This window comes from Lampris incognitus, chromosome 7, assembly GCF_029633865.1.
Source record: "Lampris incognitus isolate fLamInc1 chromosome 7, fLamInc1.hap2, whole genome shotgun sequence".
NCBI lineage: Eukaryota > Metazoa > Chordata > Actinopteri > Lampriformes > Lampridae > Lampris > Lampris incognitus.
Genome location: NC_079217.1, coordinates 38,742,134 through 38,768,359, shown reverse-complemented (window position 1 = coordinate 38,768,359; position 26,226 = coordinate 38,742,134). Strand labels below are relative to the sequence as shown.

General features: G+C 44.1%; 1 protein-coding gene across 1 annotated transcript in view; it reads right to left on the bottom strand.

Annotated features, from left to right (window-relative positions):
- Positions 1-24,519: 24,519 nt before the first annotated feature.
- LOC130115438 (TRPM8 channel-associated factor homolog) overlaps positions 24,520-26,226 on the bottom strand; it is a 30,472-nt gene continuing 28,765 nt past the window's right edge. The window contains exon 13 of the mRNA XM_056283095.1: positions 24,520-26,104. Within this exon, the coding sequence (XP_056139070.1) occupies positions 25,862-26,104 (243 nt within the window). The 3' untranslated portion in view covers positions 24,520-25,861. The remainder of the gene's footprint in view (positions 26,105-26,226) is intronic.

Here is a 26,226-nt window from a genome sequence, read left to right as displayed (position 1 = left end):
ACAGGGTTTAACAAAGACATGTGGAACTTCCTGAAGATCGCGCAACTTCTCACTCTGTCAGTTACCTTTAAACAGAATTAAAATGCATATAAAACCTTTACATCCCAAATGCAATGGCATGGTGTGGCTTTATTCACGCCAACATTACCTTGTCATGCCTGCAATGGCGAACAGCGGTCGACGGCTCGCGCCCAAAATCACCGAACATCAACTCCAGTAGCGTCTAAAACAAACCATCTTGTCAAATTACCGACATACAATATTGTTTGGAATAATGTTACAGGTATATTTCACAAGATATTTACCCTTACTTCCTACGGAGTCAGAGCACTGTCACACCGCAATCTTCAGGCGCTCCACACAAGAAAAAAAGAAAGAATACCCAAGATGCACTTGGATAACTTGCACGGAGTTACAATAAAAGTCCGCCACTGCCACTTACTGGTCAAAACATGCAATGACAACCAAAACTATAAAAATACACTCACAATCTGCCTCACAATTTAAATACATCAAATGACATTTTACATGGCTTGACAGTGTAACAATTACATATATTAACAGTTAAACTATACTAAATTTAAGTGGAAAATCATTTAACATATTTAACAGATTTACCACCCGGCTACATACTCCCCTGCAAATATAGTCAACGTCCTCGGTGACTACGAAACATGAACTGACTCAAATACTCCCTGCAAGGCCTTTTCAAAGAGAGCAGCACCCAGGCTTGTCAAAACCTTAGAGACCATGTCTGTGCTGACTGAGACTGCATTACAGGCTGACTTTGGCAGATGAAATGGGTTTGAATGAGATCCAGCCATTTCCCGCTTGCTTTTCCTAATGGCAGGTTTAGGTGCATAGGTTCTACGTCCTGCTCCACCAGCATCCTCTGTTAGTGCGGGCCTGTCCCTGTTTTCAATAATGGGCAAGTCACTGTCGCTAACGTTTGGATGCACATCATTAACACATTCTGTTTCTGTGCCACAATTTCTCATATCTGAATAACCTTCCTCAGGTCCTTCACCGTCACTCTCATCTGTGGGTGCTGTCACAGGTAAACTAACACTTTCTGCTGCAAGAGGCAGGTTAGGTACTTGCACAAGCCGGCGAGGGATGACTTCCTCAACAATAACAAAATCAGCCTCAGGTGACTCAGGCTCATCCTCAGCTACAGGCTGTGTAGTGGTCTGTAACCTAGTTCTAGTTCTTGGTTTGGGAACTGGTTTCGCACAAGGTCGCAACTCTGACCTATGAACTCTTTTAATGGGACCTCCCTCAAAAGGTTCAACAGTGTGTGTGGTACCCTGGATGTCAACTACCTTGTAGACTGTTGAGGTCCATGTGTCCTGAATCTTATGTCTACCTGGGGGTCTGTGACGTAGGAAAACCAACTGACCAATGTCCACAGGAGGACAATACACCTTCTCATTTTGCAGTGAGATCCTCTCAGCTGCCTTCTGCTCTGAGTACTCTCTGGCTCTCTCATGTGCCTGTCGGAGTCTCTCCTGATGAACAGACAACCAATCCTGTTTCCTGTCTGACACACACTCACGCCCTAATAAAGCATCTACTGGGAGATGTGGCTGTACCCCGAAAAGCAAATAATAAGGCGAGTACCCTGTGGTGGAATGAGGAGTGACATTATAGGCATATACTACTTCAGACAGATGCTCTGGCCAACGCTTTTTTTTCTCTGGTGGGAGTGTCCTTAACAAGTCATGGAGTGTGCGATTGTATCTTTCACACTGACCGTTTCCCTGTGGCCTGTAGGGAGTTGTCCGTGTCTTTTTAACCCCATAGAGTTTGCACAGCTCTGCTATAATTTCACTCTCGAAATTTCGACCTTGGTCTGAGTGCAGTCTCTCTGGGACCCCATATTTCATGAACCACTCCCTGAGCAAAACTTTAGCTGTAGTGTCAGCCTTCTGGTCTTTGGTAGCATACGCTTTTGTGAACTTTGTAAACACATCGGTCACAACAAGGACATTTTCACGGCCATCTGAAGCTGCCTCCAACACTGTAAAATCAACAGCCACCACTTCTAGAGGTCGGGAGGCCAGGAATGCCTGAACTGGAGCATGGATTTTTGGCTGAGGCATCTTGGTCAAAATGCACCGCTCGCAGTTTTTAACCCAGCTTTCCACATCCTCGCATAGCCCTACCCAAAAACACCTCCCTCTTAGCAAGTTTACAGTGCGCTCTATGCCCTGATGTCCCATGTTGTTATGTACATTTTCTAGAACTTGGTCCCTCAAACAACTAGGCATGAGTAACTGCCACACTTCTCCATGACGTGGGTCTGTGATAACCCTGTACAACAACCCTTCTCGTTGTTGTATGCATCTCCATTGTTTCAACAATCTTTTCACTTGACTAGACAGGGCTGCTCTCTCTCTGGGACATGGCCTCCTCCCCCGATCCCAAAATGCCCTAAACTCTTTTAGGGTGGGGTCACCGGCCTGAAAACCTACCAGCTCCTCTCTGGTATAACCTGGCAGTGTGGGGGTGTTGCCCTGTTTAGTACCTGTCTCACCAGACCTCGACTCCCCAGCACGGATCTGTCTCACTTTGTAACACTCTAGACCTCTAGAGACAAGACCAGGATCCAGAACTGTTCCTCGCTCAATCAGGTTACACACAGTGATACAGTCGTCAAAATCCGAGTCAGGGTCTGTTTCAGGCTCCCCTGCAAACTCCTGCCTAGAGAGAGCATCTGCGGCGGCATTACTGCAACCAGGACGGTACTTAACCTTGAAATCAAAAACAGACAGTTGCGCTACCCACCTCTGCTCTATAGCACCTAACTTGGCTGTCTTGAGGTGGCAGAGGGGATTGTTATCAGTCAGGACAACAAACTTTGAACCAAGCAAGTAACCCCTGAATTTTTCAGCAACTGCCCATTTTAAGGCAAGCAACTCCAACTTCATGCTACTATAATTTCGGTCATTCTTCTCAGCCTGGCGTAGTCTGCGGCTAGCATATGCTAGGACATGTCTGGTGTCACCTTGCTGCTGACACAATACAGCGCCTAATCCATGCTGACTAGCATCTGTCTCAACTACAAATGGTTGTGTGAAATCGGCAAAACCCAAAATGGGAGCAGAGGTAAGTTTTTCCTTTAACTGCTCAAAGGAAGAGTCACACTCTGGTGTCCACATATTACAAAACTGGTGACCTACTTTCCCTGTTTTTTTCACACCTGAACATTTGTTGACTAGGTCATGCAGTGGCCCGGCAATCTGTGAGAAGCCTCGAATGAATCTCCTGTAGTAACTACAGAAACCCAAGAACGACTGCAGCTCTTTGGCAGTGGTTGGGACCTTCCAGTTCTTAACAGCAGAGACCTTGGAGGGGTCAGTTCCTATACCTTCTGCTGACACCTGATGACCCAAAAACTTTACTGACTGTTGTAGAAAAGCACACTTCTGCAACTTCACCTTAAGGCCCGTCTCTGCCAGTCTCTTAAACACAGTCTCAAGTCTCTCCAAATGCTGCTCAAATGTCTCTGAAAAAACCAAGATGTCATCTAGGTAGACCAGGAGTATCTGAAAAATGAGATCATTCATAGTAACTTGCATAAGTCTCTGAAATGTAGCTGGACCGTTACAAACACCAAAAGGCATTCTCACGTACTCATACAGACCAAACGGTGTAGTAAATGCAGTCTTAGTCCGATCTCTCTCATGCATAGCTACCTGGTGGTATCCGCTCGCCAGATCTATGGTCGAAAAGAACTTTGCCCCTCTCAGCGCATCAAAACTCTCATCAATTCTCGGGAGCGGGAATGCATCACGTCTTGTCTTTGAGTTGAGTTTCCTGTAATCAACACATAGCCTCAGACTACCATCTGCCTTTCTCACTAGTACTATGGGCGAAGCATAAGCACTAGAGCTTTCTTGAATGACCCCTTTTTTAAGCAGCTTGCCAATATGTTCCCTGACTTCACTGTACTGTGTGGGTGGGATTCGTCTGTATGGCTGTGTTACAGGTATGTCATCTGTCAGATGGATCTCATGTTGTACTTTGTCAGTGTGGCCTAGATCTTCATCTTCTGTTGCAAACACAAAAGAGTACTTCTCCAGTAACAAAGTCAGCTGTGCTTGCTGTTCTGGGCTACCACAAAAATTGAGCTTGCCGAGAATTTCCTGCACATCTGTCGGTGTTTCGGGGTGTTCACTGATACTCACTTGTTCAGTGTCTGCTGAGATTCTCTGGAACTGTACCTCACAAAGCTCATCACTTTTCACACAGTCTACCTGAGTCAAAACCCCTAGCCTAGTCCGTGGCCCTAGCCAGATATCTTCATCAGACATGTTCATGACTCGGACTGGAAAAATGTGATTGCCCGATGAAACCAAAGTAGGCACAACAACCAAACCTCCAGGAACGGGGACACCCACAGACTCCAGCAACAAAAAAGAACCATCCTCACTCACGGTCCTGAGTACCCTAGCCATAACTGTAGCAGCAGATGAAGCAGGTATATGGACTACATCCTTACCAGCTACCCTAGCGAAAGAGAGTCTGGCTGTTGCATGTACTGCATGAAGATGATTAAAAGCCTCTCTCCAGTTTGAGTCAAACCTCTCCTGCAGTGTGGTGTCAAACTCAGTGTGTACTAGCTCTCTGCATTTTTTGACAATGTTCATCCCTATTAGACCTGGAACAGAGGAAGAGTGTTCAGAATCTTTAACTATCAGAAAACCTCGCTCTGGGATAGTCAGACCCATGGCTTCTACATCAAGCTCCACATAGCCCATATAGGGTATGTCTAATCCATTAGCTGCAGTGATCTTTAACCACTCAAATGCCGGGTGAATGTCTTCACCTTTCACTGACAGGTGTTCCCTGAAAAAACTCTCAGAAATTGTACTGACCTGGCTACCAGTGTCAAGTAAGCAGGACACTGTAACACCTCGTAGTTTCACCTCAACAGTTTTACATTCTCCGACTGCACGCTCTAAGATCCTGCTTCTGTCTGGAGTCTCTTTTGGTGAGCCAGCTTCCTCCCCTCGAGTTGTGTGGCTCATGACAACTGAGGGTGCGAGTTTTCCTGCACTACATAAGAACTAGGTGTTGCGTCCCCTTGACCCCCTCTGGCCTGTGAGCATTTTCTTGCAATGTGACCTATGCCTCTACACTTGAAACAGATAGGCTGACCATCTGGTGTGAACTTTGGCTGGGGTCTAGGTCGTGGCTTGGGCTCTAGGAATGTCTGTTGAGTGCTGTGCTTACTCAGTTCACCTACAGCAAAGGCTAGATCAGCGAGTGTTTTGCCTAACTCTGCTAGCTGTTTTTCTTGATGGGCTACTGCTCTCCGAACATCATTTAATGCAATACCTTGGTCATTGTTTGTTTTAATAATAGAGCACTGGGTTTCCGGAACCTCTGATGTAACTTGGTTGCTCTTTATGACCCTGGGACGATGAGACCTGCTGTCCTCCATCTCCCACAGGAGGGCCTCGTTCCTCACATCTAGAAGACTGCTCTCTGGTTTGTCCCTAACCATTTTCCTGAGTTCACGCCTGAGTGCTGCTTCTCTTAAACCCTCAATAAACCGGTCTCTGAGCACAGTTTTCTCATTAGGTATTACATCTGTGGACTGTTTCACTACAGAGCTCAAAATCTGGGATAGTGCATGGGAGTAGTCACGGAGGTCTTCTCCATCAGTTTGGTTACGGTTGTAAAAGGTCTGCAAAAGCTGTGTGGAACTGCGCTTTTCCCCAAATGCATTGCTCAGGTAAGAGTATAAATCACTGGGCCCCACTGACTGACCCCTCATGCATAGTCGCACCTCTTCCAATGCAGGGCCACGCAATAGAGATAGTATATAGTCACATTGTTCTTCTGTTGTTTGCTCTCTGTATCTTAAAACCCTTTCAACCTCTTCAATAAACTCTTCGACAGATCTCCTGTCTGTACCACACTCCCCACTAAATGCTTGGATCTGGCGTTCTCTTGGAACGTAGATGTATGAACGTGTGGGTGCACTGTTATCACTTGCTCTCTGAGCCCTTGCTTCACCATTTAACCTGGTGAGCTCATCTCGCAGTCTGGCAAGCTCTTGCATGGTGGTCTGCATTTCTTTTGTAGCACCTTCACCTATACCCATTATGCCACCTGAGGTGTGGCCATTATCATTACGTGAACTCCCTTCATCACCAGAATCACTAGACATAATGATATATTAATCTTTACTCATTCCAGTATAAATGAGGATATTTAGTTCAAAACCTGGTTCAAGGATACTACAAGGACAGTCTTTAACTTGGAGCCTTGCTGGATCTTGGTCTTTGTAGCTGAAGTTAGCGCTGGAGTCCTCTACGCTGGTACGGCTGAGTCATGTGAAACAGGAAGCACCAGAACCTCTTAGATGCCCTCACGTCGTCTCTCGCTGGTCACCAGCTCCACAGCAGGATGGCTTCAGACTCAACACCAACGGACGTCACCAGCAATCTTCACCACTGCCGTATTTTTTTTTTAAAGTAAAAATAAGCCACTCTGTTGCCAATTTTAAAAAAAATGTTTTAGCTACACCCCACTCCTGGTACCAAATTTATGTAGCCCGTGGAATTAGATACCACACAGGACACAATTACTTCCGGGGTTCTTATAGCTTTAATTTTATTGTTTGAACCTTCGAATGCAGATCGTTTTACTGAGTGCATACATTCCTGTGTCTTTCGAGCAAACAGATCATAAATGTTCACAGATGTGGCAAGTTTAACAGAAAAGATTTAAAAAAAAGGGAAATAATAAATACAAAATACGGTGCAAAATACGGCAGTGGACTATGTACGTTAAACAGGGTTTAACAAAGACATGTGGAACTTCCTGAAGATCGCGCAACTTCTCACTCTGTCAGTTACCTTTAAACAGAATTAAAATGCATATAAAACCTTTACATCCCAAATGCAATGGCATGGTGTGGCTTTATTCACGCCAACATTACCTTGTCATGCCTGCAATGGCGAACAGCGGTCGACGGCTCGCGCCCAAAATCACCGAACATCAACTCCAGTAGCGTCTAAAACAAACCATCTTGTCAAATTACCGACATACAATATTGTTTGGAATAATGTTACAGGTATATTTCACAAGATATTTACCCTTACTTCCTACGGAGTCAGAGCACTGTCACACCGCAATCTTCAGGCGCTCCACACAAGAAAAAAAGAAAGAATACCCAAGATGCACTTGGATAACTTGCACGGAGTTACAATAATAGTCCGCCACTGCCACTTACTGGTCAAAACATGCAATGACAACCAAAACTATAAAAATACACTCACAATCTGCCTCACAATTTAAATACATCAAATGACATTTTACATGGCTTGACAGTGTAACAATTACATATATTAACAGTTAAACTATACTAAATTTAAGTGGAAAATCATTTAACATATTTAACAGATTTACCACCCGGCTACATAAATTATAGAACTAACCTATCCCTCTCCTCCGCATCCCCTTTGTCAAACATATTCCATGTAGATGCGGGTTGCCAGACAGACCTGACTATGGATGATCTTGAGAAGATGGAAGACGTTGTGAATCGAGCATCAGTGGAGCTGAGTGAGCTCAGAACTAAAGCATTGGACACAGAATTTACCCAAGAGGCTTTTCAGAACAATGAAGAAAAGACTAAGTTTTATAACGGATTGCCCAATTTTTTAGTTTTGATGCAAGTGTTTAAACTATGTGAGCCACACATCACCTCTAGCACTCTGTCTGCACTCTCCAAATTTGGACAGTTCGTTTTGGTTTTACTTCAGTTGAGACTTAATCTTTCACTCCAAGACTTGGCTTTCAGGTTCAAAGTTTCCTGTTCCACCATTTCTCGGGTTTGGCACAAGGTAATTGGCATACGTCACGAAAGACTGGCGTTCATAATAGAGCGGCCAGAGCGAGAGGTTCTGCAAGAGACAATGCCATTGTCATTCAGGCAAGCATTTGGATCCAAGGTTGCAGTGATAGTAGACTGTTTTGAAATTTTCATTGAAAGGTCTTCTAATTTGCTTGCTAGAGCACAAACCTGGTCTAGTTATAAACACCATAACACAGTAAAATTTCTCATTGGTGTTGCTCCTCAAGGATATGTCACCTACATCTCTTGTGCTTGGGGAGGAAGAGTTAATGACAAGCAGATTACAGAAGAGAGTGACCTTCTAAAGAATTTGTTGCCTGGAAATATCATTCTGGCAGACTGTGGCTTTAATGTAGGGGATAGTGTAGGATTTTACTGTGCTTCATTGAAGATGCCCGCTTTCACAAAAGGGAAGAGCCAGCTATCTGCACTTGATGTAGAGCAAACAAGAAAACTCGCTGATGTGCGTATTCATGTAGAAAGGGTCATAGGATTGGTAAGGAGAAAGTACCAAATTCTGCAGAGTAGGGCAATGCCCATAGAACACATGCACATAAAACCAGGTGATCAACTGGCATTGATTGATAAGATTGGAGTCATTTGCTGTGCATTAGCCAATCTTTGTGACTCTGTTATCCCACTGGAGTGAACACCTAATTCAGCTTCATATTGGCAGAAGATTTCGAGAACCCTGCTTGAGTCTATACTTTCACACTCAGTATTCTGAAGTGTCAACAGATGTATGTTGTATACTTTTTCATCTTCATAAATAATAAATATACATACTAAGATACGGAATTGTCAGTAATGTTTTTCCTTAGTCATGTGAAAATGTAAGTACACCCTGTCTTTCTCCACATATTTTAACATTGACATTTGATATTCATATAAATAGTATTGTAGACGATATAAAAAAATGAGACTGAAAACATCAATTTAAAATGATTTGTAATATTTAATTAAATAGAACAATTAAGCACATCCCTGTATTTGGCCAAGTTACTCCCTTTATGACTATTTTCCCTTTGTAATTTGCTGTCCCAACACTTCAGGAAGAACACATTGTCTGAAGAAATCCTCAACTTGGGGAATGATGTTCCACAGTTCCACATCACATACATTTCTCAGTCTGATCGTTTGAAAAGTCTGTTTTCTTTAGCTGGCATGGATCATATCCAACATGTGTTTTGATTTTTCCCCCCTGATATCTAATGCATGCAGGTCCATTCAAACCTTTGCAATAATCGCTTTCGTCCTCCATAGCTTCAGCTTGTTTAGAGTCTCCACTTCCTGTCCTCCATCTGAATTACGCACGTCGCAGCAGTGACGGATATGCAAACAAGCTGTACTCGTTGCCGCCTCATCCTTCTTCTTCCTTGGGTTAATTGGCAGTTGACAAACAACAATTTGGTGCATTACCGCCATAAACTGGAATGGTGAGTGGACCAGACTCTATTTATTAAAGCAAACAAGCAAAAACAAAAAACCTTATGTCTTCCCAATTTTTTTTGACATCTCTATTGACAATAAAACTAACATACAAAAAAAAGTTATTAATACAGGCAAAACATCAGAGCCAGGGGGATATTTTAAGTGAAAACATTAAACAAAGAACACAAATAGACAGTTTTTGCAGCTTTCTTATTTTTAGAGTTAACAATGGTTTTAATGTACTGTCTGGTTTCATTTTCAAATTCTATAGATACAGGTTTAGAATGGCTAAATTTTGATTTATGAATATAACACTTTGCTAAAATAATCATCTAATTGATTATATAGACCTCTTTAAGTTTATTACTATTGTGATTATGGAAACCAAACAGTACATTTCCCCGATAAAGAAAAAAGTCAGAGTCAATGTTATCAACAATATACCATGATACGCCTTTCCAAAATCTGTTAGTGTAGGGACATTGCCAGAACAGGTGCAGCATTGTTTCTGGGTACATTTCCCACAATGAACATGTAGTATTCTGACACTAAATGCTTAGCTGAATGATAATCATTAGTAGACCAACAGCGCTACCTAGTGGTGGTTAAGCTAGGCTCTCATATACCCCGGATGTTGACTGCTGCGCCAGTCGGAGAGTTACAATAAAGAGGACCAGACGTTGGGAATTGGTCTCCGGCTCAAATCACTGTTATGGATATATTAGCAGTATAAGATACATCCAGATAATATAGCGAATATATTACAGTGGCGACGAGGATGGGATACCTTTAATGTGAGAAGGTAAGCCCAGTAGTTAATAAAAGCGGACGAAGCAACGTGACGCTACAAGCTAGCTTACAGCCAGCTAGCAAGAAAAGACTAGCTAGCCAAGCCAAGCACAAGCATGGCGCATTTCATCGGCAATATTGCTGAATACAAGGAAGGTAAAGAGGACTTCGAGTCGTACCTTGAAAGATTGGAGCAATGGATGATCGTTAATGAAGTGGAGGACGGTAAAAAGGCCAATGTTTTCCTGTCTGTGATAGGTGCAGAAGCCTATGGCCTACTAAAGAACCTCTGCATACCAGAAAAACTGAGTAGCCTCACGTATGCAGTACTGAGCGGGAAACTAGCATCCCATTATAAACCCAAGCCACTAATCATAGCTGAACGTTTTAGATTTCAGAAAAGAAACCAACTAGAAAATGAGTCAGTGTCTGATTATGTGGTTGCTTTAAAGCACCTGTCCACACATTGTGAATTCGGTCAGCATTTAAATGAAGCCCTGGTTTAAAGGTGGAGGCTATTCAGAGAAAGTTGCTCGCAGAACACAGTCTGACTTTTGCAAAAGCATGTGAGCTGGCCTTATCTATGGAAATGGCGTCAAAGAATACGCTGCAGTTTGCCAGCAAACCAAGCGGAGCTGCAACTGTGAATAAGATAGACAAGAAGAGAACAAGCAAGGGTGCGTGGAGAAGCAAGTCGTCCACCAGCGAGTGGAAAAGCAAGCAACCTACCAGTGATAACTCTAGACCACAGAGAACAGAAATGCACCAACCCTGTTACCGATGTGGAGGTAACAACCATGCAGCTCAAGTATGTAGGTATAAAACCGAGACATGCCACAAGTGTTCCAAGGTAGGGCACATAGCAAGAATGTGTAAAACTACAAATAGACAGGGACGTACACAGTATGTGGCTGAAGACCACAGTCCAAGTGAGAGAGGAGATGGAAATGAGGATGAACTGTTTGTGGAACAAGGATGCATTCTGTGCAGAATTCGAATTATCATCCCACCAGCACACAGAGAACGACTACTGTACGACCTACACCAAGGGCACCCCGGAGGGTGCAGGATGAAAAGTTTGGCGAGAGGCTATTTATGGTGGCCTCAGTTGGACAGTGATATCGAATGTGCAGTGCAGCAATGTGATGCTTGTCAGAGTGTGAGGAAACTACCAGCAGTAGCACCACTACACTGCTGGCAGTGGCCTACGAGAGTGTGGCAGAGGCTACATATTGACTTTGCAGAGAAGGATCAGCAACACTTCCTAGTGTTAGTAGACAGTCATTCAAAATGGCTTGAGGTGATCCCCATGGCAACAACTACCGCCGCCAAAACGATCGAAGTGCTGCGGAGCATCTTTTCGTCCTACGGTCTTCCTGAGGAGATCGTCTCGGACAACGGTCCACAATTCACCTCCGTGGAGTACAAAACATTCCTGAAAAGCAACGGCATTAAGCAGACCTTGGTGCCAGCTTACCATCCTGCTTCTAATGGTGCCGCAGAGAGAGCAGTCCAGACGGTGAAAGCTTCACTTCTGAAACAGCTGCTCGATGAGAAGAAACAAAACGTCACTATTACAGTGAAACACAGGCTCGCCAGCTTCCTGTTGTCATACAGGACCACACCACACCACACAGCGTTACAGGTTGCACACCAGCAGAACTGTTCCTCAAATGTCAGCCTAGGACCAGGTTCAGCCTGCTGAGGCCAGACCTCGCTCGAGTGGTGGGGGCCAAACAACAAAAGCAGAAGGACTATCATGACCAACCCACCTCGAAGCTGAGACATCTGTCAGAGGGGGACTCAGTACTGATCCGAAACTTCCATGGAGGAAAGGAGAGGTGGACGAAAGGGACAGTGGAAAAGAGACTCGGACCAGTCACCTACCTGGTGTGGAACGGAGTGAACCAACGTTCAGTCCACATTGACCATCTGCTGTTCGACCAACCCTCCGGTCCTCCTGAGGCATTTAAGTTTCAGGATGACCAGATGGGCATCAGCAACACCTACCCTGAAGTTGCAGATTTGGGGGGGGGGGAAAGGCACACCTGGAGCCCTAGGTGCTAGCCCGTACTCACCTGAAGATACACCCGTTCCAAGGATGCAGGCTCCGGAGAAGCTTGCAACACCCTTACGAGGTTCGGTGGGCAAGGCCGTGTCGCCTCCTTACCGAGCATCCACTTCCCCTGAGGTGGTTGAGCGCCGGTACCCTCAGAGAGAGAGGGCACCTCCAAAACGACTGTCTCTGTAAGATCAGCCGAGTTCCTGAATAAAAGAGTTCCTGAGAGACTAAATTGTTCAACTCCTGTTCAGAAAAAAATGTGAAAAAGAGTTCCTGAGACTGATATGTAAATGGACAAATGTGGGTCGAAGTGGGTTGTGTAACCAGTAATGACCAAGTAAAAGATGTTGAAAGTAATTTGTCATATCAGCATGTTTTAGAGTGATAATATTTTATTAGGGGAACGTCATAGTTTAAGGGGGAGGAGTGTAGCATTCTGATACTCAGGGGTTAAAGTGGGATTTGGTAAGTGGGGGATCTCTGTATTAGAGAGGTGGGCAAAAGTGCAGGAGTGATAGGTAGCTAGGTAACGTTAGGCTAGCTAACCCCTGGTCCAGTAGTCCCGACGTTAGCATTGTTAGCTAATAATAGCTACCGGTAGCTAACGTTTGCTAGCTAGTTAGTTATTTGAATGAAAATATTGCATGGCCAGAGCTAAGGTTGGACAAACATAACTAGCTAGCTACCGGTAACGTTACCTGACGCTACCGATAGTTAGCTTGCCTAGCAGCATTCAAACAACTAGCCAGCAACGTCAGCAACTAGCTAGCAACGTTACCGGGTGGAAGATAGCTAGTTAGCTAGCTAGCTAACGTTACGTTCGCTAACGTTAGTTGCTTGAATGAAAACCACAGCAGAGCTAGACAAAACTATTGGAATTCCTATTGGAAATACACTGAAGATACTCACTCTTTATGCCCCCCAATCCAAGATAATAGTGCAGGTAGCAGGTTGACGCTCTCTCGAGTCTTGTCTGCCTGGTGCGGTGAACTGACCCTGACCCGTGAGTGTGAAGCCAGTCTCTTTTGACGTCAAGTCTGGTGAAGCCAGACAGCAGGCAGGTGCGGGTCACGTGAGGACGCGATATCATTCAAACTTTTAGAAAAAGTAAAGTAGTATAAAAATAGAAGAACGACTTTATTTGCGATTTATTTTGTAATGCTTGTGAATTGGCTGCATCATGTTTTTTGTTTTAAATTTTACTGTGACAAAAAGGTTGAAATTACTCCTGTCTACAGAGTGCCGGATCTCAGCTCCGGTTGACTTGGGGGAGGAGGGGAAGTGCCGGTGTCGGGATCCGGGTAGCTCCGGCCCACTTTAATCACTGCTGATACTAAATGCTTAGCTGAATGATAATCATTAGTAGACCAACAGCGCTACCTAGTGGTGGTTAAGCTAGGCTCTCATATACCCCGGATGTTGACTGCTGCGCCAGTCGGAGAGTTACAATAAAGAGGACCAGACGTTGGGAATTGGTCTCCGGCTCAAATCACGTGTTATGGATATATTAGCAGTATAAGATACATCCAGATAATATAGAGAATATATTACAGAACAGTCAACATAAATGTCTTTCTTAAGCAGATAATGACTTGCAGGATAATGCCTATGTATGATTTTGAAAGAAATTTCCCTTACTTTACTGGTAAAGAGATATTTGTATGGAAGATTCCAGATACTTTTCCAATTCAAATCATCAACGAATCAAGACCATTAGGGTACAACAGTAGAGGTAGTAATATCTTTTTGAAATAATGACTGTATGTTACGATTATTTCTTAAAGTAGTAGTCAGGCACACACTGAAGTTACCTTAGGGTCAAATGTTGGTAAGCAAACTGGTCTTTCTGCCCCTTTTAGGAGAATTAGAATTCCAGAAGGAATAGCATCCGTGACTGTGGCAAACTCTTTTGGGGTAACAGGAATGGCAAAGGTATTAAGGAATTCAGAATAGTTCAACAGCAGTCCATTAACATTAATTAATTGGGTTACTAGAATTATATTATTGTCAAACCAGTTTTGATAGAATAGGGAACTATTTTTGAACATAATGTAAACTACTAATAAGACACGTTAGTCCCTAACTAACGGGTCTGACCCTTTAGCAGAGCGGTTAGTGATGCCACCTTGTGGTGCAGTACACCCCGTATCGAATGTCGCACCGGGCAAAAAAATAACCAGTTACAATAATATGCTGATTATCCCAAATGAAACCATTATGGGAAGAGAATTGTTTGTTAATTAAAGACCTTGCTAGAAGAATTTGTCAGTGGAATTTCGATAAATTTAAAGGAAGTTTCTCTGTTTTATGATCACACAGAAGTACAAACTAAAGGCCTCCAATCTTAGAGAAAATATAATTAGGTATAAAGTTCCAAGTAGATGTAGGGTTGTTTAGAAATTGCTTTATCCAATTCATTTTAAAGGTATTACCAAGAGTAGTAAAATAAAGAAAGTTGATTCCACCAGAGTCGAAGGTATTCATAATAACACTTTTTTTTTTACATAATGAATCTGTCACGACCACGACCCGCCCCAGATCCTAGATGTCTCTTCCTGTCAAGTTTCCCTGCTGAGTGATTACCGGTCCCACCCTAATATGTTCCACCTGTGTGTCGTTGTCTCCCCCATGTGTTGTATTTAAGCCATGTGTTTTCGCCCTCATGTTGCCAGTTCGTCTTTATCCCCGTGTGATCGTTATTTTCTTGTCTTCTCAGTGAGTGTTTTGACCGTTGCCTATTTTTTTCGTGACTGCCCTTTGCCTGCCGTTTTTGATAGCTCTGTCTGGAACACGAAGGTGATTCCCAACAAAATCCACTGTCCTTGAGCTTGCAGAGCAGTACGAACCGGGTCCGAGTCTACGGAGTCCATATTGTGGCCAGTTCATACTTATCGGGCTCACAATAACCAAGGACCCACAAAGCAGACTGACACAGGCAGTAAAAGTTCCAGAAAGGTTTAATCAGGCAAAAAGGTCGGTACACGGAAATCAGACAGAGCTATCAAAAACGGCAGGCAAAGGGCAGTCACGAAAAAAATAGGCAACGGTCAAAGCCTTACCTGATATGTGGCAGTGGTGCCTACTGGATGGGTCCAGTTAACCCACGAGTTGTACCACCCCCTTCTCCCGCCTGGTCCCTGACTGCACCTGAACTCTTCCCCCCTTTTCACTTCATCTCTTTTGGCTCTTAGAAGGGACTGATCCAGGGCCCACAACCCTAAACAAAGGCATACCATCATAGTCATTATTCCCATTATAACCCTTGTTCCCCTTGTCTTCATGACTGTCATTCATAGTTATATCTGTTAATACGTTGGTCTGTCTAGTCGTCCGCCCCTCGGTTCTCCGTCTACGTCTACTTCTGGCCGGGAATTGTGATCGTCCGGCTAGTTCATCTATGACCTAGGGGAGAGGTTACCAGCACTTTCAACCTGACTTCTGCTAACAGTGTCGGCTTTGGGGAGGATCGGTGAACCTTCGAGTCCATCCGAAGAGGTGGACGCTTCTTGTAGATCGTCCTATATGTCTTGCAGGTGTAGCGCGTGTCCTAATCAGATTTATGTGCATGGCGCTCCTGCTCCAAGGCCGTCCTAATGAGGTTGGTGCACATAGTGTTTCTACTCCAAGGCCGTCTCTATCAGGCTGGCGTACAATGTTCCTACTCTCAGGCCCAGCTCCTTTAGTCCCCCTGTTGAGGTGATTTATCACCTCACATAATATTTTAAGTGTGGCGCGTGGGTATCTATATCAGTATTCGGTCATTGGTTCCACCCCAGGGTGGGATGTCCCCCAGGCATCCTTGCAAGGCACCACTGTGGCTTCCTTAATGACCTGCAAGGCCTATGTGTAGCATGTGGGTACATAGGTGCGAAATACAAGCAGCAAGCATTTCTTCATTGCACACAGCAGAGTTGTATATAAGTAATACAAAGTGTAGTTAACTGAGGGAGGCTAGGCCGTTTCTACAAGCATAGAGACATAAACGCAGAATGCATGCTTTACGGATCCTCTTTCAGACAGGGCTGTCCAGTGGGCTGTCTGGGTCATCCGAATCCAACTCGCTGAGGTCCGGTCCCTCTAGGCCCCCTTCGTCTCGTGGGGGATGGTCCATACCGAACATCCCAGAATGGTAACTGTTGAGAGAGTGGTTATTCTCCCTAAAAGTCCCTATCTCACCTTTTAACAGGCTCTCTCCGTCTGGGTTGAGAGGCCTGAGCAATTCTACTTCTGTCATCTGGTAGGGCAGGGGGAGGGATGTTATACTAGATTTCATGTGTTTGTCCATGCATTGAATGTATAAGGCCTTGTACATAGGTATACAGAAACAAACTCCAATAATCAACACTAATATTATGACCAATATGGGTTCAGCCAGAGAGGACAGCCAATTTTCCCATTTGCCGAACCATTTTGACATCCAGTTTCCAAATGGGTCATTTACTCCTGAATGTTCTTGGAGCTCGTCTGAGAGCATCTTTAGACCTGTCAATGCCCTGGTAAGTGTGCCATCAGGCACCGTGTTTGGTCGAATTGGAAAGTGTAGCTTTTCCCTGTAGTATAATTTAGTTCTATTCCCCCGTAAATTGATAAACATTTATCCCTTAGAGCTGTGTTGACTGCTCTTTTAGTTATGTGGTGGTGTAATTGGGTCAGATTGGTATCGTTAGCGATATCAGTTAGTGGGGTTCCAGTTCTCTCAATATGAATTGACTCTAGGTTAGATCGTTCTCGTGAGGCCTGAGCCATTTTCCACCACAACAGTGGTCCTGCTATCATCAGTGAGAGACACCATAGGGTGATCAGTCCTTGGAGTCTGTCACATCCGAGTAGCCTAAATGGATTTCCTGTGTCATGTCTAGGTCTCGTTGGGATTGTCGTAGTCACTGTCAAGGTCCTTCAGGTTTTTTCTAATGTCAGTCAGTGTCCGCTCGGTCGGAGCGTCTGTTTTGCAGCACTGAGTCTTGTGCCACCAGTTGCTTAGTCTGTCTGTTTGCAACCAGACTTTCAGGGAGTAGTCTGTAGCTTGGGCCACTTGGAATGGGCCGAGCCAACGTGGTTCACTCCAATTTTGTTGGTGTTGTTTCCTCAACACCCATTCCCCTATTTCCACCGGTGGTGGGACGACGTCGTCTGGATCATGCAGAAGCGCTTCCTGTACCTGTGAGGACAAACACTTCACCGCTATGTTAAGCATTGTTACATAATCACCAATCTCTTTTCTTTGTCCTATAAGAGTGTGTCCATCTGTGGTAGGGCAAGTGGTGAATGGACATGGCATTTTTCTACCCGTTAGCACCTCATGAGGGGTTAACCCATGTGCTGCATTTGGTTGAGATCTCATGTTGAACAGTACCAATGGTATGGCGTCTAGCCATTTCAGGCTTAGTTCGCTACATAATTTCCCCATTGTTCCTTGATTGTCCTATTTGCTCTTTCCACCAGTCCCTGGGAGGCAGGGTGATAGACTGAGCCGTATTTGTGTTTGATCCCAAACATTTCCTCAACCTTCTGAAGGTCCTCACTTGTGAAGTGGGTACCATTATCTGATCTGATGGTTCTTGGCAACCCATATCTGGGTACGAGTTCTTTAACCAGCCATTTAATTACTTCCTGTGCTGTTTCCTTCTGAATCACGTGTATTATCCTCCCTCTTACTGTCTATATTTTGTACAACTTCCTTTCTCCCAGTCTTAGCTTTAGTTGCTGTTTCTTGCTTTATCTTCTTTCCCTCATCCAACTCTTTCCACTCTTCGTCCCCTCTATTCCTACTGTCTGATTTTTGCATTACGTTCTCGTTCATGTGTTTGCTTATCAGCGCGAGTTTCTGCTCCAGGTCTGCTTGAGTGACGGGAGCGTCTTTGGCATTGTCTGGGGCGATGCTTACACCTATGACCCCGCTTTTAACAGTCATTAGAGGGGCCTGTATATCTTGTCTCCTAGTTTGGGCCCCCCTTTTTCAGCTTCTTCTTCCTTTACTTTGGTTGCTTTATCCTGCTCTTTTCTGCTTTTCTGCTTTGTTTCTGGCTGAGTTGGTTTCGGCGTTTTCGGCATAGTCTGTAACATTTCGAAAAACCAGACGGCCATGGTGGCCTGTCTGTCTGCCTCTCGTTCTGCTTTTCCTATCTGTGATTTCTTTGTTAGACATCCCGTCTGTCCAACTTTTTCTCCCACCTTAGCCGCTTTAACGCGGGCTTGTGCCTCATATTGTTCTAGTAGTTGTGCGCTGGGTGGTGGATCAGTCCACGCCCCTAGCAGGCCTTCTTCCTGTATTTCATGTGCCCAAATCACTAATTAATTTTCTTTGCCAATTTATTTCTTTCTCCGGGCAGAGTCCTGTATGCTCTTAACATTACGGCTTTGTGCAGGACCCTGCCTAATGTGTCATGGGGTAGTTTTTGCCAGCCATCTATCACTGCTTTAATTTTATCAGACATTTTCAAGACACACTTTGTTCACATACACTGATGCACCAACCAAGTGGACTCTAGGTCTGGGGGAGGGCGGGGAACTCAGCCACGGAAGAGGTTGGGGCCCCGTCGGGTCACCCAATGTCAACCGCCGGTTTTCTGATCACCTCGAGCGAGAACAATACAGCAAGCTTCTACCCACACGGGGCGGCTGTACCTTCACTTCAAATCTCACTCAGGTATCACTCCCCGAGTGTGCCCTTTTACTCTGGAGGCGCTATACAGTGTTCTAGGTCCCTGACCTTATCTCTTGTTCCTTATATTCTGCTAGGGCTTCCCCATTTGACAAGCAAACACACTGGTTTTGGAGCCTGGTGTGTGTGTGTGTTTTTTTTTTTTTTTCAAACTTCCACACAGGCTAAAAAGTCTCGAAAACCAGGAAACCACCCCACAGTTTGTGAAAAACAACAAATCTTTCCCTGTGTCCTTATTCTTTCTCTTACTTATTTCTTCCTAAATTTGCGACAGCTCTCCGTTTTTACAGGAAAGAAAAAGACGGTCCCAGACTCGTTCTTTTGATTACGTCTTATTTTGTCCAAATGGTTTTGCTGTACTAAACTAGGACACTTATTTTCTTTCCCTCGTGGTGTTTCTCTATGTGTTTTAAACAGTACATGTGAAACACATTCATTGCATGGTATGCCACAATACAATTATATTTTCTCATACTTCTTAGTAGCCAATGTCTTTCCCTATGTGAGTTTATCCAACTCTCCCAACCATATGCCCCCTCCCTCAGTTATCGGGGGCATCTTATCCACTAGGGCTTGTACGTCACCCAAATTCCATGGTTTATTTTGGCTCCCCTGACCCCTATGCGACTGCACGAGTGGACACTGCAATCGGGACCTAGCCCGTGTCTGTGGAGGGGGCCCTGCCCCCCCCTCTCTTTCCCTGGGGATAACAACAACTCTGCTTCTCTCATTGCTTCAGTGGCGGAGGTTAGTAAAGCCCCCGCCACACACTCCTCTCTCTCTCTACTTCTCTCTCCCTCATCTTCCCAGCTTCCCTGGGCTACGCCCATGGCTCCCACATGGTAGGTATCTGATATCTCATTATCATCTTCACACACCCCCGACAATGAGCCTGTGATGACCACTGGCCTCTCCCCCTTTTCCCGCTGTTTCGGCTTCGGCCGCGCCCCTCTGGCTCCCTGTTGTCTGGCTAATCTCTGTTTAAACGGGACTTCTTCTTCCTCGTCCTCCTCCTCCTCCTCCGGGGAGCTGGGCCCTTCATTCACAGTCTCTATTCTCCCCCGTGATCGGGTTGCTATCTTGGGGGCGCTGGGCACCGGAGCTGTTTCAATTTGAAATTTACCATCCGTAATGTTCAATACCGGATATAATCCGCCCTCACACTGTCCCTGTGGCTGTGGGCTACATCTTCCCACCTCGTATGGAGGAGGATCCTTTTTTTCTATCTGGGGTCCCCCTGTCTTTTTCTCTTTTTCCTCTTTCATGCAATGAACAAGCCCTTGCCACATGATAGCATAATTATACCATCTTAGTCGATCTTCCTCAGCTTGCCTTATAGTCTTATTCCATTTCCTCTGTGACATCAACCCACATGTCTGTCTCCCTTTCTCTGCCTCTACTCGCTTTTCCTTACACATTTTTTCCTGCTTCCACAAATACCTCCCCAACGGAACGGCGTCCTCCGCCTTTCTCTCTCCCCGTATAATAGCTTCTTCTAACCTCCTTTGTTCTTCCTCCCTTCGTCTCACCTTTGCCTTTGCACCCTCATTTTTCTGGTTCGTCATCATTTGTATCAGTATGTCGCTCTGCTTCTGCAGGGACTTCCACTGCGGTCCGCCACCGCTTTTTTCTCCTTCTTCTTTTTCCATTCTACCTTTTACGTCTCCTGTCTATCTGTTAGGGACTCCAACCCTTTACTCTATTTAATCTATTGTTCAGGGACTCCAACCCTTACTGAGCTCTATTTAACCAATTGTTCAGGGACTTCAACCCTTACTGTATTTAACCAATTTTTCAGGGACTCCAACCCTTACTGAGCTCTAAGCTTCCCTCCTTTGGGGGTCCTCAATTCCCCGGGAGAGTTTTCCCAGCCGTAACCTCACCCCCTCGTCAGAGAGTGAGTGGGTGCGCCACTACCTAGGATCTTAGACAGAGGACTCCAACCTCTTCTACCGATCATCTCCTTTTTAATCTTACCGTAGGGGACTCCAACCCTTACTTTTTTGTTAAACTGGCCGCCTTCTCCTTCCCGAGCTTAGTACAATTTAGTAATTCAGTCCAATATGCAGATTTCGTTAAAACAGGTTCTGCTTACCTTATTCGTGTTGTGGGTCGACCCCAAGCTTGGGAGGTGTCGGCGGGCAGCCACACTGTCCAATTAGGACTGCTTCTTCACATCCCGGACGAAGCCCCCAATTTGTTGGGAATCACCTTCGTGTTCCTCGTCCCCGGGTCCGTTGATGTGAAGAAAACAGCCACCACGTCTTAGGAGATTAAAATAATTTTATTGAGTACAGATCTGGAGACACACTGCCAATCCGTCGTGTGTGTCTGACTTTCTTTGTGTGTGAGCTTCTTTATATGCTAAACCTCCCTCGTTCATTCATCACACATGACCTTGATTTTCCTGTCCACTATGTTTGGTCAATGCTCCCTTTCATGGTTGAGCTTTAGGGAGTGCTCATCCTGTCTGGACCTGTAACTCTTATCGGGGGCCGTCCTTGCACCAGACACGGTATCTCTCCCAAGGCCCCAGGGGAGGGCAACCCACATTCAGTGCGAGGCATGCAATATATTTAATCTACATGAATGTGTCTTTCTTCACCCTCTGTTCTGGTTGCATACATTGGTTACAGAGTAATACAAATACACTCGGGTTATATTTAATATCACTTAACAATTTATCACCAAGAGGAGCAGATAAGTGTGCTACGACATGAAATGAGAGAAATGACAGACCGACAAGAGAGTTTGTTTGCATTTGGTGCCTAGATGCATTTGGGGCCCAGCAAAAGATGCACACACTTCCTGCTTCCAGTGATTTAGCTGTTGGTTCCAGGGTTGGAGTGAGTCCAGATCCTGCTCTTCCTGTGCCGCCACCTGTTGCTGCACCACCCGTGGCCGCTCCCATCCACTTGTCCAAGCCAGAGCGATTCTCCGTAGACTGCAGAGCCTTTTTGACACTGAGTTACATTTTGAATCCCAAGCCCCTTCATTCCACTCTGAAAGAGCCAAAATTGCTTACATCATCTGGCTTAATTTATCAGTGTTAACTTTGGCCCCTGTGATGGCCTGGCGGCCTGTCCAGGATGGAACTTATCTTTGTTGTGTAGCATTTAGTAATACATCCACGTAATGTTAGTACGTAACGACTGATTTATTAAATCAACATAATTTACCCAGCGCCGCTGCCTGCTAAGCCACCCATTCCTGTGATGGGTCGCCAAACAAAATTTGCAGTATTTCCTCCCGTTTTATGTCTGCAGTACATCTTTGAGCAACATGAGAGCTCGTTGGTTAAGTTTTACATGAAAATACAAGTGCGCCACCAGTGCATTACAAAATGTTTTTATCCAAAACAGGTATAAATATATATGTATATGTACATATACGATAAACTACACAGCCATTCTTGCACCTGCATGATACCAGTTCATGGCAGGTGTGGGAGGCCTCGGGTAGTTCTGTCCAATATGGCTCCAACATTCCTTCCTGGTTCCTGGTCCAGCCCCAGTTGTCTGGTGAAGGCAACGGTGGTGCAGGTAACAGCATCTGGCCCCACACATATCCTCCCTGATAGACTGCCCTCTTCACATGTTGCTCCAGGGCTGCCTTTGTTGGTGGTATCAGCTGAACGTTGTTCTTCTTTGCAAACATCTTCTTTCATGCTTTATTGATGTCCATGCACTTGCTCGTCCTGTTATACGGGAGTATGACAAATCTTTCTGTGCTCCTCATGACCTCTTCTGGTATGTCACCTGGTGCAGAGGACAGCGTCAGGAGAGCATCTGTCAGGTCTGGCAAAACGATCCATACTGCCCAAGCAGTTTTCTTACCGTGTTCGGCAAAACTGGATACAGTGTCACACCCAGTGAGAGCAGGAAACATTGGTAACATTTATCGCGTGAATAATGTTTTGAAATGTGAATAATGTTTCAAAAGTGACTGGGAACTTAGTTTTTTCAACATGCATGGTGACATCCGATATGTAAAATGGTATATCTCTAGTTCTATTTGGACTAGAACAATGATATCGGTATCTCTGGAAAGGTAACATTCCCCTCTGTCTTGTCATAATGACTGACATGAAATTTAGGGAGGCCACAGCCCCGCTAAAAGCGATCTAATAACGTCCATGCCTGCTATGGCCACTACGGGGCTAATTTTCAGTGGCTCCATATCCAAATTTCTTCTAAATATATTAAGCTACATATGTACCAAGTTTTGTGCTTTTATCACAAAATGCACAATCCTTATGAATATTGGAGCTAAGCTGCCCCACTAAGGGGAGAACATGTAAACTCCAATGACCCCTAAGGTTGGACTACCCCAATACTGATACCGATACCTTAAAAAGTCTTCTTGTGTACACAAAAGCAGGAAATATTTGTGATTTCTAGAGTGAAAATTGGTAAATGCACGCACCAAAAAGTTGTATCTGAAAGCCTTGGCATTAGCATCAAATAAACTAACAAAGATCATACTTCTCTATTTGTTTTAATTTTTAGAAGCAACAATAGTGCGGTGCTGTGCCACGGCCTTTGGGGAGCACAGTGAGAAGGCAGAAGGAAAAGTAGTCCCTATCCTAAACAATGATGGATCTCGTTATCCTGAAACTTTCATGCTGTTAACATGGAATATTGTTCATCAGTTTCCATATAACTATGCATTAAGAGTAACGCAACGGTTACTTATCATTTTGATTAGTTGTGTCAATTGATAGATCATTACAATGAAATTAATAGTAATCTCGGATGTAATGTGTGAATTGCATTTTGAAATGGTAACACTTTCATGTTGTGTCATTTTGAACAGGTGATTTCAGTGAACAAATGAGGGTTATGTGTATTGTATCCAAGAGTTTTAAAAATGTGCATTTTGATCATCGGTTGTGAGTCGTGTCTTGAGTTTTGAAAATGACATCAAGGTTCTAAAATTAATGCCAAAGTGGTTGTAAAAAACTGAAATACACATGCAGTCGGGCTAAAGTTTAATCACTGCTCTAAATTCATATGCCAGCCACCAGAGGTGTGGACTCGAGTCACATGACTTGGACTCGAGTCACAAATCTGATGACTTTAGACTTGACTTGACAAAACTGAAAAATACTTGCAACTCTACTTTAAATTTAACACCAATGTCTTATGACTTGAGTTGGACTTAATCCTTTTGACTTGAAAGACTTGATATCTTCTCCAAGCCCAAAGATAAAATGCTTTTATAAAGTGTGTAGCCAATCAACTCTTCTTTTCCATAATTACAGATTCACTTTGTAATAGATACAAATGTTAAAAAGCATTCAGGATTTGTGTAAATGTACTATTATAAAATTAGCAATTACTCTGTTGTTAGAATTTCGAAAAGGAATTAAATTTGACGAAGAACCCATAATGACTTGTTTAGCACTTGAAACACAAAGTTTAGAACTTGGGACTGGTCAGTCTTGACTTGGGACTTGTCTTTTTTGACTTGGGACTTGAATGTCAATCCTTGAGACTTATTGTGATTTGGAAAACAATGACTTGGTCCCGCATCTGCCAGCCCAAATGTCTCTATGTAACCATGGCAACATACTGTTCTATGTAACCATGGTACCACACTGATTCAGTAGCAAGTGCAGTGAACAGTCACAGCTTGGAAGCTAACTTTTGCTTCATAACCTTTCTGAGTCCAAAACATTCAACAAAAAAGGGAATGCTTTTATTTTAATTATTTGGTAAGTGACCATGCAGGATAATCCACAACAAGGTGTATGGCAAAGAATTTTAACACACATAATTTGGCATGAAAATATGAAACATTTGCATACTGTAAAATGAAAGTTTAACATTTTAATTGAGTATCAAAGGGAAGTACAGAGGTAGACACTTATTTTCTTGAGAAGTTAAGGGATCCTGATCTAAAGGGGTGGTAAATCTTTTTTTTTTTTTTTACATTACTAGAACTAAATGGGTTTCCTCCGGGTATGCCGGTTTCCTCCCACAGTCCAAAGACATGTAGGTTAGGTGAATCGGCCATACTAAATTGTCCCTAGGTGTGAATGTGTGTGTGTGTCGGCCCTGTGATGGCCTGGCGGCCTGTCCAGTTTGTCTCCCCACCTGCCGCCCAATGACTGCTGGGATAGGCCCCAGCATTCCCGCGACCCTGAGAGCAGGATAAGCGGTTTAGATAATGGATGGACATTACCAGGACTAAAAATAAAATATGTTGGTATGTACCTAGAATGGTAGAACTGATTTCCTTCATGAAAAGTTACAAAAACAAAAGAGATCTATCAAATAGTGCTTTGAGGGATGCAGCAGGCACATTACATCAACCGTTTGCAACCTGCCTACTTAATATGGGGGCATCACAGACTCAGAGTCCTATGTGATATGGGTGAAATATGTGTGGGCTCTAGCGCCTCAGACCAACACTGGAGACAGCAGGACACTGCAAACACAATCAAAGCGAGGTACTTGATTATCATAAAGCTGTAATTTTCCTTACTTAAGAAGTTCAAACACTCCTTACACAAATCTAAATGTTGTCAGTTGACCCCACATTGTTCTCAAAATACAGTGAAACTAAGTTTTGATATTACTTTACATACCAAAAGGTTTTTGTTAACAGCCATTCACTGTCACTTAGCTCAGCTTAAACCCAATCACTCATAGCACAACATAATAATTCAAAATATTTTAAAGTTGTAAATAAGAAAGAAGAGAACAAATTCCCCCTAAAGGCTTTTCCATGCCCCAAAATGCAGTCTGGATTGCACACTGGAAAAAAAAGGATAATATGTTTCAAAAAGAATATAAATATTCCCTTTTTGAACACACCTGACACATCTATAGTCATGCAGTCATACAGACATGTCTGCAGTTCAGCCACAATATTAATTCCCAACTAGTCAGCAGTCTGGGTAGGCACAGTGTTGGTTTAAAATTGACTTTATACTTTCCTTTCACCAAAAAAAAAAAAAGCCTCCCACTTTAAAATACCCTCTACGTTTTTGATTGCTCATACTATCTGTCTCCACCTTTTATCAGCAGCACTCTATACTTTATCCATACTGGACCATTGGGTGGTCACTCCAGGGAGGCAGGCTGGAGAGTTTTTCTTCAGTTGTTGGTTCTATGGGCCAGCCCCATGCCTTAAAAAAACCTGTCAAGTTCTTCCCCACTGTCTTGGAGAAGGTCTGGGTGTACAGGTTCATCTTGCTTTTGTTGTCCTTTGGGAAATCACTCATGTTGTGGTAGGCAGCAAACACCTTCTTGAAGGCATCCCAGCCAAACTGTTCCTGGAGCTAAATGGAAGGGGACCATGGTCAGTGTGTGTGTGTGTGTGTGTGTGTGTGTGTGTGTGTGTGTGTGTGTGTGTGTGTGTGTGTGTGTGTGTGTGTGTGTGTGTGTGTGTGTGCGCGCGCGC